The sequence below is a fragment of the Micrasema longulum genome, unplaced genomic scaffold (genome assembly GCF_059751315.1).
Source record: "Micrasema longulum isolate JH-2025_06_02 unplaced genomic scaffold, ASM5975131v1 h1tg001052l, whole genome shotgun sequence".
Taxonomy (NCBI): Eukaryota; Metazoa; Arthropoda; class Insecta; order Trichoptera; family Brachycentridae; genus Micrasema; species Micrasema longulum.
The window spans coordinates 112,324-125,734 of NW_028278240.1; the positions used below are offsets into that span (position 1 = coordinate 112,324).

General features: G+C 33.3%; 1 protein-coding gene across 5 annotated transcripts in view; it reads right to left on the reverse strand.

Moving 5' to 3' along the window:
• Nucleotides 1-13,231, reverse strand: part of LOC148277307 (myrosinase 1-like) — a 45,095-nt gene extending 31,864 nt beyond the window's left edge. For 2 of the 5 annotated variants that reach the window (XM_088233065.1, XM_088233063.1), the window contains exons 1-2: nucleotides 11,879-12,019; nucleotides 10,397-10,611 (exon numbers count right to left, since the gene is read on the reverse strand). In XM_088233065.1, the coding sequence (XP_088089191.1) occupies nucleotides 10,397-10,494 (98 nt within the window). In that variant the 5' untranslated portion in view covers nucleotides 10,495-10,611; nucleotides 11,879-12,019. Of the gene's footprint in view, nucleotides 1-759; nucleotides 963-10,396; nucleotides 10,612-11,878; nucleotides 12,088-13,040 lie in introns of those variants that run through there. The other 3 variants (XM_088233064.1, XM_088233067.1, XM_088233066.1) reach the window with 3 other exon arrangements.
• Nucleotides 13,232-13,411: the final 180 nt, after the last annotated feature.

Below are 13,411 nucleotides of genomic sequence, written 5' to 3' on the forward strand. Positions count from 1 at the left end.
CTTTCCACTGCATCACCGTTCACTACGGCCGTTAAAATACGGGCACCGCTGTCCTAGGAAACCCTAGCTTAAGCGGAGGCGATACGGTTGGATGTACTGCGAATGCCTCACGAGTGCCTTAACTGCGCTTGCCTACTTTACAAGGCATCAGGTCTCGACCTCCACTGCTGACTGTTCGTCGGCAGTTTATGTCAGAACTACGGGACGCGAACCTGACTTGGGAGGATGCACAGGAGCTGGCAGCCGATAGAGATGCATGGAGGTTCTTTGTGGATACCATGTGATTCAACCAGGGAGCGGACATGGAATTAGGATGAATTATAAGGAATTTTTATGTGAATGTTAATGTTAATTTCATTAATGAAATATGGTATTAGGTAAAATATATTCTACGGACTCTGACATTTTTCAAGAAATTATAAATAATAATTTAAAAGTGAATTATTTTAAAAGAAAACGATTTTTTCAGGAATTCTTCGGTTTTTTTTAAGAAATAAAATTGAAATGAATTAGTTCATCATTTTTTAAAATTCCATATTAATTTTAAGTTCACAATCGACGTAATTAATATTGAAGACCGAAATATAATTTCGATAAAGTTAATAGTGAAAATGAGCGGCAAACGAGCTGTCATTTATTTTCTCAACCAACAACCGGAAATATTTTACTAATATTAAAGTATGGTAGGAAATTGCTCATTTATATTCAAAAGACGTACAGTTTTTAATGTTTGGTTTGCAGCTATGGAATATAACGTACCATTGTCCTATGGAGGCGAATGCCAAGGCTACCAGTAGAAAATTCATGGTTCTCGGAAACTTGCAGAAGAACCGTCCCAACTCCCGCTTTCCGCACAAGAAGAGACTACCGACTGACTGGCGATAGCAGACGATTGGCAGTTATTCGAACTCCATCCTCGGCTCTAGGGCCAATGTACCGCGTATTGATGCACGTTTAGCATTAGCATCGTAAATTTAAAAAATCTTCAGTAGAAATACCACCCGCTAAAATTACATGCTAATTTTCATGAAATAATTCTATTAACTTAGCATGCATCTCTGTATCCAGGCGGAATAATGAATACTTACGTGTTTGTGTGTGAAATAGAACCAGTGCCTCGATTATGAACGCTATCTTCATCTGCCTGTATCGAGACGGTATACTTATTAACTTCTGTACTATCCGTATCTTACCTCGGTATGTTATACCTACTTGTCATACCGACATCATATGCTCTAAGCGAGCCAATGGAATGACCGCAAACAATTAGTCCGCGCTCCTTACGTCATTATCATTTAAAATAGTTCTCATTTATGTTTTAAATAGGCTTCTGTAGTAAAAAAATGCTCACTTCAAAGCGACCATAAACTCCAATAAATCCTAATTCAAGCAAAAAATGCTCGCTTGAACATGAATTTTGCATGAATTTTGAAAATTACCTAGACGGTACGCTTAACGATCATCTGTATGTATCTACCGATCGACTACAAAGCCGGCTCCTATAACGTCTCGATACATACACTCGGAAATATAGTAAAACAAATGGAAAAAAATATAATAACTAAATTATTTGAGTTAGAATTTTATATATATATATATATATATATATATATATATATATATATATGTGTGTGTGTTAATTACAGACAGATTTTATTTTTAATTCTGACTGTTCGTGAGGGAGTTTTAGGTTTATTATTTTTTGTTTACGTAATTCGTATACATGGAAATTATAATATTTAAGTTTTTAGAATTCTGTAATGATAAAATGTATTTATTTAGTATTCTTTATGATTTTTATGTTTAAAAAAAATAGATTTGATTATTTTGAAAAGGAATTTATATTTAAAGATTTTTATTTAGAATATTTTCTCTTAGTTCTTTAAATTTTACTAGGATTATGTATTATTTTGATTATGATTTAATTACATACTTTTAAACTTTATTAAGAGATGATTAATGATTTTATCAAGATCAAAATTATATGTACGTTAAAAAAAATTATAAAAAAATAAATTTAATAACGATATATAGGAAGGTACTAGATACAGTATTCCTATGTTATGAAACCGTGCGGGCTGGAAAAACGAATATGGGAATAATCGTTCGTAGAGATTCTGAAAAATCTTACACAGAAATACAATTCAATTAAATCAATTAATATAATTTAACATGCTAAGCTAATAAATAAAGTTAGCATGCTAATAAAACAAAACAAAATAGTAACAAATGAAATCATCACGGCCGTAATATAAAAAACTCCCCCTCTCCTTACTAAACTCTATCGAAAGAGGTAACGATGACTCGGTAACCAGCCTCTTCAAAGATACCGATCACAGTTGACGCTATCTGTTATCGGTCTCCTATCGGTTGATTAATTTGTTACCACATAGTCCAATATGCAGGATTATTAAATTGCACTAAATCCCTCATTAAAATGCAATGAAAAGTTCCATACGCATTTACTTGTACATTGAATGTAGCAACTAGATAAAGAAAAATTAAGCAGTACGAGATTATATACATTAAAAAATTATTTTTTTTTAAACTAAAAGTTCTGCTGAATTTCAAGTTCATCAGCAGGTTCTTATATATTTTTATTATATAAATAGCTGAAATACACAATATAGATAGAAGATACCAGAATTATACGTCGCATCAGTGGGTGAGATCGTCTGAGTATACCAGCTATCACGATTATTTATTTTAGTTAGAAATAAAACATTGGGCACCCAAGCACGAAATGTTACACATCATCATTGGTTTTTCTAAGATTGGTGCGGAGTACCCGTTTAATCTATTAACAATTACTTGAAGACCCTGTTGTAATCAGTAAACTCTAGATCTCAGAGTTTTTGGGAGGGGGAGATGGATACCCTCAGTCCGGTGGTATTGATTTCCGTAATATGAAATCCTTAAAGAATATGAATAGGAATGGTACAACGACGCAGCCTTGTCGAACTCCGGTAGTGACTCCAAACCAGCATGTGATTATAGCGATACTCCTAATCCAGCATTCGCTATTTAAGTGGAGGGATTTAATTAATTCAACAATTTTCCCAGATGCATCTAAGTATTTTTCGGAGTGTTGGCCTGTGAGGCCTAACAAACGCTTTTTTCGTAATCTACGAAACATAAACCAAAGAAATTATTCAGTTCATGGTTTTAGTTCGTACATAATGGATTCAATCCACACATAACCTGCCAGGCAGAAAAACCATCTGATTCTCTCAATATTCGCATAATGGAGCCCAGAACCCTTTGAAATATTAAATAAGCAAGCACCTTCCCCGGCACACTACGTACAGTAGGCAATGCCGCAGTAGTTGTGACTCTTTTTATGCAACGCGGTAATCTCCTCATACACCCAGTCTCTTGGACACCTCTCTTCTTCCCATTCCCTGGTCATTAGTTGGTGTAAAAGGCCAACAATGCCAATGATGCTGTTTTTAAGAAATTGCGGGTGTATTTTATCAACTCGGCGTGGTACCATTTTTCATCTAAAGACACGGCCACTCTTATTTCAGCCCGAGTCGATGGACCGCCAGGAATGTTAATAGCCCGCGGAATACTCGATGTCGCCTCCGTGGGAATATCGAGAGTGGAAGGTGGAGAAGGGCGATGGACTCTTTCGAAATGATCACGCCATATTTCCTTCACGCGGTCTGTGTTTGACTCAATCACCCCATTATAGTTTTCTACAGCTCCCTGAGCAATAGAGCGTTTGGGTACCGCATAATCTGACGTGTTGTCTGGAAAAGTTTTTGTCAACGCCAACGAGTAAAAAACACTCTTCAAGCATTCTGGTTCTAATTCACATGCAGAACTGTTTTCTTGATCTTCCTGGACACATACAATACGGAAACATGAAGACAGATTAACTTTAAAGACATGAACGTAAAAGTCTAGGTATTCACGAGGCTTATGACGTTTACGAGATACAGAAGAAACAAATACTCGTATAGACATTTACGTTCAGATTTTTTCTTAAATATGAAAAAAAATTACTACTTCACATCAGACTTGTCGGAAATCAAACCCGAAACTTCTAGTCTTGTAGGCAAACGTGCTAACTAGATCACGAGGCTGGCACATTTAACGTTATAAGATGTTATATTGATATTCGTAGGCACAATAAAAAATATAGTATGAGATTGTACTGTGCGATCGATTGTTTAATAAGCCTACGTAATGTGTTAGTGCCTGTTGATGAACTAAGTAAAGATACAATTTTTGATTGTGCGAGCACGCACTAGTGACCGACCAAAACAAGGTTTTCAGCCGAAACCGAAACTTATTTAAATAAGTTGAAATTTGATTTAAAACGCCCAAAATTATGCGTTTTTATTGTTAAACCTAACGAGTTCACTAAAATAGGTGTTAAATAAAAAACACAATGAAATAAAAGGCATAAATTTAATGAGGAAATTTGTTAATTTCTAGCGCTTTTTGGTTCGTTGTTTTGCTATACATTATTTTATAACGTACTCGTATATGTAACAGTTTATCAATCATCAATGTACGATATAGGAACTTCAATTATTTAACTATAAAGGCATAACAAAAATATTAATGTAAAAGATCTTAGAACTATATATGTATAGTCAACAAATCACAAAATCGGTATGGTTTTTAAATTTTACGTTAGACAATGGCAACACAATAACTAATTATTTGAATGGACGACGATTCAATATTCTAATTGTGTTATTTTTTAAATATATGAATAGTTATGTATATTTGGGATACTTTCGTAAAAAAAAGGTGAAACAAATTAAAGGTCACAGGTCACGGGGCCGAGCCATGAACCATAAGATGCACCCGAGTACAGCCGAACGTTATCCTTCACATCCCGATGGCAGGTTTCGAGCATTTTTTGGCTGAAACTGAAACCGCGGCCTAAACTCGATTTATTGGTCGAAACTGGCCAAAACCGCCAGCACGCACATTCGAATGATTTCATAATATAAGTGAAAACGTTGAGCTGAGCACAGCACATATGTGTGGCGCAGAAATTAAGTCGAGAAACAAGCCACTGTTGCGGATAATCTGACACCTCTACATCGCCAAGTTCCTGATAGCCCAACATCTGCACAAATGCGAAATTCAAATACATGTTTAGGTAATATGTAATTATTTTAGGGAGTTATACCCGTATTCAGACACAAAAGTTAACGTGAAAAAAGTACGTCATTCTAATTTCATATTATGTAGAGAATAACATGAATAATTTTTAATTCTATAGAATAAAAAAAGTACCTTCTAATCGTACAAAAAAACTTTAAAAAAAAAAAAAAATCTTACAGAATATTTTATTTTCTCTTTCTTATACTCGTATTACACAAAAATATTATACCTGTCTATTTATTAAAGGAGCAAAAAAAATATAAACATTTCTTGTATACTCACGAACAGGCCATATCTTTGTGGATTTTTTTTGCTCACTATTTTTACTCTTAATATGTATTTCATTGCTGTATAATTATCTTTTTTTTAAATAATCTATTTTACCTCTTATTATATTGTAAAAAAAAAAACAAAAAAAAAAAAAAAGTTTTTTTATTTTTTTAATGTGAGAACGGTAGAAGAAAGTAATTTTGTCACCTTGAGTTTTGCCTCTGAATACGGGCAATAGATACAATAATAAAATAACGTGACAAAAATAATCAATATGGTATATGATATGGCATGGGCAAAAATTATTAATTTATATTAAAAAAATTATAGGCGATAAAAAATGCTCGAGAAAGATTAGTTCTTACCAATTTAATTATGGCCGAGATAAATATGTCTTATTATCTGAATCCAGAATCATCTTTATTAATAAAAAATCATAAATTATTGTCTAATAGTAACAAAAATTATCAGACAATCATGACACATTGGTTTGAATTTATTTAAATTAAACAGATATGAAAGACTTGATCTATCAATACTGATTAAAATTAACCAATCGAACATTACAAATAAAAGATACAACGAATAGTGATTTACGCTCTCGGCCAAAGCGCCGAATATTTGGCGGCCGAATGTTCAGCAAAAGATGTGTGCATTTTGCGCGTGACAGGTCACGACCTGTCTCATTGCGATGCGTTCGGGGGTGACGGGGCGGGCGTATTTGTTTCATTGTGCCGATGATGGATAAAGTTTTTTTTATTTTTTAGACATCAAAGTGAAAGGGGCATTTTGGATCACATTGAACGTAAAAATTATTTTTAAAAAAATTCCATACTACTTTTGGCCCTCAACCGAGGTTTGAAGATAATAATTGTCTGAATATTTTTTTAAATTATCTATATTGATAAAATTATTTTTTTGTTAGTAAAGATATAACTTAATCACATTACAAATTCGAACATGTTTTAAAACTACCGAAATGCAAAAAGTTTACACTCCGCGGAACTGATTCCGTTGAGCGCCTTGCTAATATTGACGAAAACAATGGCTCATTAAAACAATGCTACCCATTTATTTCAAAACAAAGTGCAACTCACGCCCTTAGATGCTTACTAATTAAGGTTTAATGCACATTATAAAATTTAATTGGACTGATTTTCTTACTTAAATACGAAATGACAGCCGGTTTAGCGCAAAAAAATATTTTTTTCAAAAACTTCAAGCTCTGGTTGAGGGCTAAAAGTAGTATATATTTTTTTTGTTGACATTTTTTCATTCCGAGTAATCCAAAATGCAACTTTTAAAATACCTTTCATTTCAAAATTCGTAAAAAAAAATATCGGCCCACCCTATTGTACATAATGGCACCATTAAATAAATAATCGCCTATTCGAGAATATTACGAGATTTGTAGTAAAAATAATATACTGGCCGTGTTTTTGCTGTGTAACTTATGAGAAAAAGCGCAATTGTTTGCTATCAACAAATGCTAAAAAAAATGTTTTCATTAATCACAACTTACCACTGATAGATTTGAAGTATTAAACCAACAAGTTGTGATTAAAATAAATACCATAGAATTAAGAATAGTCCAGAAGGAACGTAGAATCATATTTGAATACATCGGACTGTGTCCGAAAATTCCCCCGCTATGCCCCACTTTCGCCGCGCGCATTCGTGATGTCGCCGCGTAATGTTGCACGATGGGAAAAAAATAATCATAACACAAATGTAAGGTAAAAAAAAGCAATCAGTTTATTTCTCTAAAATTTTATTGTGATCGCGGAAATATTGATTGACACAACAGAGTAGATAAGTAAAGGGTCATTTAATAAGAGTAATTGAATTAATGAACTTTGAACTTAAAATATAAAACAAATTTTATTTTACATATAACGGATATTTTCATATCATGTTAAATAATATTTGATGTTTTAAAGATAATGTCGGACAAGTGTCCATCACAGAGTTTTTTAATCCGAGGTCTAATTTTCATTAGTTCTCTCATTAGATGAGCAAAATAGAGTAAAAAAAATACTACCCTGGCAACACTAACGAAATATGCATTTTCTTTTCTTCGAGAATCTGACAGATGGAAAAAGTATGCAATTTTTAAGTAATGTATTTGCTACTTACACATTCATTTGCTAATGCACATGAAATGTGATCCCATCCTGTTTCTTTAAGATCCTAGCAGTATTTCTACACTTTAAAAGGACACGACACGGCATAGTTGAATTAAAATCAGGAGTTGCGTACTGAGCGCATCTACAAATAAACTAATGGGTCAAAAAGTAAAACTACTCATTTATGAGTAGTTTAGTCGCCTTCGTTTGATGCTCAGATGCGGTTTCTGGACTATTCTTAATTCTATGATAAATACATTTTTTAGTAATACGTGCGTTTTTGTTCATGATTTGGTATTCGGTATTCTATATTTAAAAAGTAGACGAATAGGCCGAACACCGAATAGTAATAAATGATCGAATAGGTTAATAAAATCGTTACGTAATCATGAAGATTTATAAGTCGTATTTAAAATCAAAAATATTTATCACTCAACAATATTTTGAGTAGGTATGTCCAAAACTTTGTAGACAACTGCTGGATTTTACTACCTACAAAGTTCATTATTGATCCTATTTACTGGCTGGTTTAAGTTATTACTTTGCACACTGTAACATTTACTATTCTGTCTTTCAAATGTATATTAGAGTTTGTCTAATTTTTGTAGATACTTACTAGATCTTACCCCCTAGGGATCTAACCCCCTTGCATTTGCAACAAAAATGGAGAAAATCGAGAAGGGTACATGGATGTCTAGGCGTTTACAGGGCTTATTACCTGTCATTAGCTAGTCTAAGTGGCCCCTATTTTCAGTTTATGGTTTATTCAGTATATTAATATTCATATTGTGACGTTTCCCACTACGTAACTTTACACACTCATTTTGCTTAAATTTCAACATCAGTATTTCTTCAGTCCAGAAGTTCTATAATTTTTTTAAATTTGTTAATTGACCATCAAATTAAGCCTGAAAAAATGTTTTTCACTTTTACGTATCGTATTATTATCGCTACGATTTTTTGATTACCCGCGCGTGACGTCACTAGTTCTCTTTAGTGAGTTGCCCTGATTAGTGGGTTGGCTTCCCGGAAACCGAAAATCTATCACAAGTCACATTGGATGATTAAGAAGAACTTGTGACGTCGTTTGAAGTAATTAATTTATTTATTTTTCATGCATTTTAGAGACACTTCACGTACAATTAACCCTTATCTTTGCAGGACGAAAAATATTGTTAACACATTTTGATAGTTGAAAGGGCTTCAGAATCCCTAACAAAAATATTTTTTGTTTTAATTAAAGATTATTATGAATTGTGATAATGCTGTTAAGTATAAAAAATACGGTTTAGTAGTTTTAACTGAGTGCTGTTTTACTCGTGTTTAGTTCAGGAGAAAAAATGAAATCACATGTATGCTATAAAATACATTGCTAGAGAAAGGGTTAAATGCTCTAATTTTTACCACGCGCAAGAAAAGATTTTTATATCCGATTTCCCGTAGCATTGAAATTCCTCATTCTTCCATCTGTTGTATTTATAATTTGAAGTTACAGAGTTGAAACCTTTATTGATGCCGGTGAGAATTATTTCACTGAATTGTTTCACCTACGTTTTTCGGTATGTGGAAGGGGTGCTTTTATGGTAGTAGTACTACTGGCACCCGAAGGGTAAGACTTGCCACCTTATCTTCGTGCGACAAATAATTAATATTCGCTGATTTCTGTGTGCGAATGCAATGTCCTATGCACCACTGGGTACAGATGGGAATGATGATTATGATGTGTTGGTAAGGAATCCAAAATAAAATTTCGCAGGATTAAATTGTACGTTTATTTATTAATATACAACAGTATACAGGGTGTTCATTAAACCCTATCACATCCGAAACCACGATGATCAGCAAGAAGACATATTGGCTCATTAAAATATTTTTTTAGAACAAATAAAATTTTAAAAATAAAACATCAAAAAAAGCAAATTGTTGGTTACTTCTGCAGTGGAGAAACGAGGAGGGGGAGGGGGGAATCTGATACTGCGCCGCGCTCCTCTCACTTCTTCCCTGCAGAAGTAAGCAACCATTTGTTTTTATAAATATTTTATTTATAAAAAAAATCTTTGTTCTAAATATCAACAATTTACAACAGGGATGGAGAATACCTTAAAGTAGTAATATATTTTAAAATTTGTCTTCTTGCCCATGCTGATCATTGTGGTTTCGGATGTGACAGGGTTTAAAGAACAACCTGTATAATGTGACGCGTTTTGTTCTATTTTATTTATATATATTTTATTTTAATTTTAATTTATAAGGACATTATCGAACAGATTTCATGTTTGACGATGCCATGTTTGATAGTTATATCATGTTTGATAATGTCCTTATTTATAAGACGTAACGCGTCACATTTATTAAATATTATACTCTTGTATTAGGTGTAAACATAAGTTGTGTCTGTTTTCATCAAAATGTGTAAATGAGCACCGAAAGTAAAACAAATTGGTAAGGCCCTTTTCACACATGCCACGTCAATCCACCCGGCCCAGTCATTTTACCGGGTACATCCTACAAACGCATACAAAATGTGCACCTTTTGTAGGGTGTACCAAGTAAAATTACCGGGCCGGCTGGATTGGCGTGGCATGAGTAAAAAGGGCCTAAGGGTCATTCGAAAGGAAAATTTCAGCTCCACAAGATGTTTTGTTTTCTTTACGTTACATATATTATTTAACTTGATTACAAGACAATTCAAAATTTAATGTCAAGTAGACGGAAGTGAGCATTTTCGACAGCCGTTGTATTCCACGCCGGGAATCGAACCCGAAATCTCTTGTATGGTAGGCAGACGCGTTGACTATTACACCGCGAGGCCGACTATCTATCTATATACATCTATCAACACTTAGTAGAAAGTTATATTTGAGAATACTCACCATTTTGAATTTTCTACGGCAACACATTTTGAATAAGCTGGCGCATGATTTGCATGTAGTCCACAGACGTGGCTATAGAGTTGCACACCACCACCCATCGGAAGAGGACCTCCTTAATCTCCCTCTCGTGGCCGCATCTTCTCTGCAAGAACTGGAGAGTCCAAATTGGATGTAATGTGCAGAGCAAAGACTTGCAGTCTGGTGAGCAGAAATGGCTGAAAAAAAAACGAAATCTTAACAGAGACATAGGAAATAACTTTTTTAGTTCTATTTTAGACTGAGATGAGGGAATTATTTGGAAATTTAGAAATTTAGGCATTGACAGTTTGTTTTTTTTTTGTTTGTATTATTTCGTTCTTCTTTCTTTCTAAGGAGGATCGCTCAAATGGATATTGCATGGGTATAATTACATCGCTCTCGTGAGTTGTGTCGAAGCACCTCGACGCGATATGCACCAGATGGTTCCCCAACACAGCCCTCCACAACACACGAGATCAATGTAATCCTACCTCAACATCGTATTCCTTCACCGTCTTCCAAGGAATGTACTGAGCATGTGTACTTGATTAAACACAAACTGGCCATACTAAAGTGAGGGGTACAATGAAAGCTTTTTATTATTCTAGGTTTTGTTTTTTTTTTTAGTTTGATCGGAAATATTACATTTTCGCTAAATTAGTACCTGTATGGAAAATTAAGAGTGAATGTGCAAAACTAAAGAAAAACACCAGTCTTTAAGTATTAAAAGTTCCGGGAAAGGGCGGGCAGTTTCATTGCAAAACTAAAAAAAATTAGACAGGCAGATGAGGAAGTTCAGTAGTTTTTAAAAATTATTATATGTCAATAGAATATTGAACTAAGCCACATTAAAAAATATATATATCGTATTATCAGCGCAATGATTTTTAAAGTTTTGTACTCTTGAAATTACTCCGCGTGTGTAGTCTCAACTTCTCTTCCGCTTCTTCTCGACCGGTTCAGCCGATAGGTCCGTTGACGCACCGTAAACCGGAAATATCTCACAACTCTCTTATCATTGGTTGATTCACATGAACTAGTGACGTCGTTCAAAGTAGTTCATTTTTGCCATACAATTTAATGCTCTTATTTTTACTGCGCGTAAGAAAACATTTTCATATCCAATTTTCCGTAGGATTGAACTTACCTATTAGTGAAATGAATAGTGAAAAATGACAAAAATGCAACAATTTTTTTTTGTAAGTATTTTCTTTCCTGAAAAGTATTTATTATCTTGTTTTCCAACTACATCTAAAAAAAAATAGAAACTTAAAAAAATAAAATAAGAATGAGACCGCAGCACCACAGCTGAGACACTCGTCTTGCGTATTTTCTCGCTTGGGTTCTGGGTTTGATTCCCGGTAATATCATTATTAATTAATTTTCAAGCCAAGCTGTTCACCACCATAATGGAGATTTTTCAACTGTGTTGCGGTGCTATTTAAAAAAAATATATTTTAATACCTGGTGAGGAATCTTTCAAAGGGTGCGATGGTAATGATGACCAGAATAAGCGGTATGAATAATGATATAATCGCAACCATGCACAAAATTAGAGTTAAAATTAGTTTGATAAACGTGGGAAACGGTAATTCTAACAGCCACACGTTGAGTATATCCTCCCCAATCAATTTCAAAAACGCCGAAGTCCGCTCAACTATAGTACCCGATCTCTGAAACAAAAATAAGAAAAATTAATTATTTCTACATACTTTCTTTGTAGTTGATTCTAAAATTACTATTCTTGCTACGAAACTGTTGAGATCGCCTTTTTATTATCGTAACAATTTAATATACCTACTTTGGTAAGCAATTAATCAATCTCTGTAAACGTGTAAAGTGTGCAAAAGAGTAAATTATTTTGATCCGTTTTAATTACTATTTTCCGAAAGCCGCGAAAATAAGTCTCTCTTCACAATTGATTAAATATTGACCAAGCAAATACGTAGGTCAAAAATGAGAGGGAATATGCTCTCGTCTCGTATAAGGGTATAAGGGAATATTAATTTGATATTATGTTTATACAAATTGATATAAATAAATATACAAATATCATCTATATATATACAAAAAAATAAACAAAAGTAAATTAATATCGCCAAGTTAAAAAATAGTAGTTTCTACAACCTAGTAAAAACCCACTTTAAAATTATTTCACTTGTTCAATTGCCTGTAAACTCACTATAACCAGTAGAACATGAGGTCAACTAATCTTCACTTGATTTCTTTTTGCATATTTTCGTCTGCGAGTAGAAACTAAACAAATAAATATATTTTAAAAAACAAAATAATAAGTATCCACCCACCCTAATTCTAGAGGGTTATGTGGATTGGGACGGTACGTATGAAATAGGCCATTTATTATTTTTTAGAATACCTCAACGGCGATGTATAAAATAATCGAGATTACAGAGATTTTCCATTCATTTAATTATATAACTAAAATATCTCATTATATTTGGGAAAATAATAACTGGGTAGATCTATAAATAAAAAATATTGTCTTTGTATTTAGGATTATTTATCGGTTGAATGTAAGCGCGAAATATATTTTTGCCACGTGTATAAATAAATAAACAAAGGTCATTCTCTGGCTGTGATACATGATTTAATGTAGTTTACCTACCAATAATCGCTTGCTGCTAGTTTTGTATGGCCTCATTTTAACAAAAAATAACGAACCATTTGAGTATACTGATAGTCGACTTAGTAAAAAATGAATAAACACTGTATTTTTTATTTACATCGAAAATTGAAAAAAAAAAATACGAAAAATTTACATTGTCTACAACACGCGTCCATTGACTTGCTTTGACTGAACAGTTTTTTATTTACATACCAACAAAAAAATAAAGTGGTAACCATAACAGAGCAAAACATGTTTTATTTATGAATGTTTGAGAAATTTAATGGATAGGTAAGTAATTAATTGAAGGGATAGGTAATAATAATAATAAATTCTTTTTTTGTGGTGACTACGAATATTATGTGGTTCAA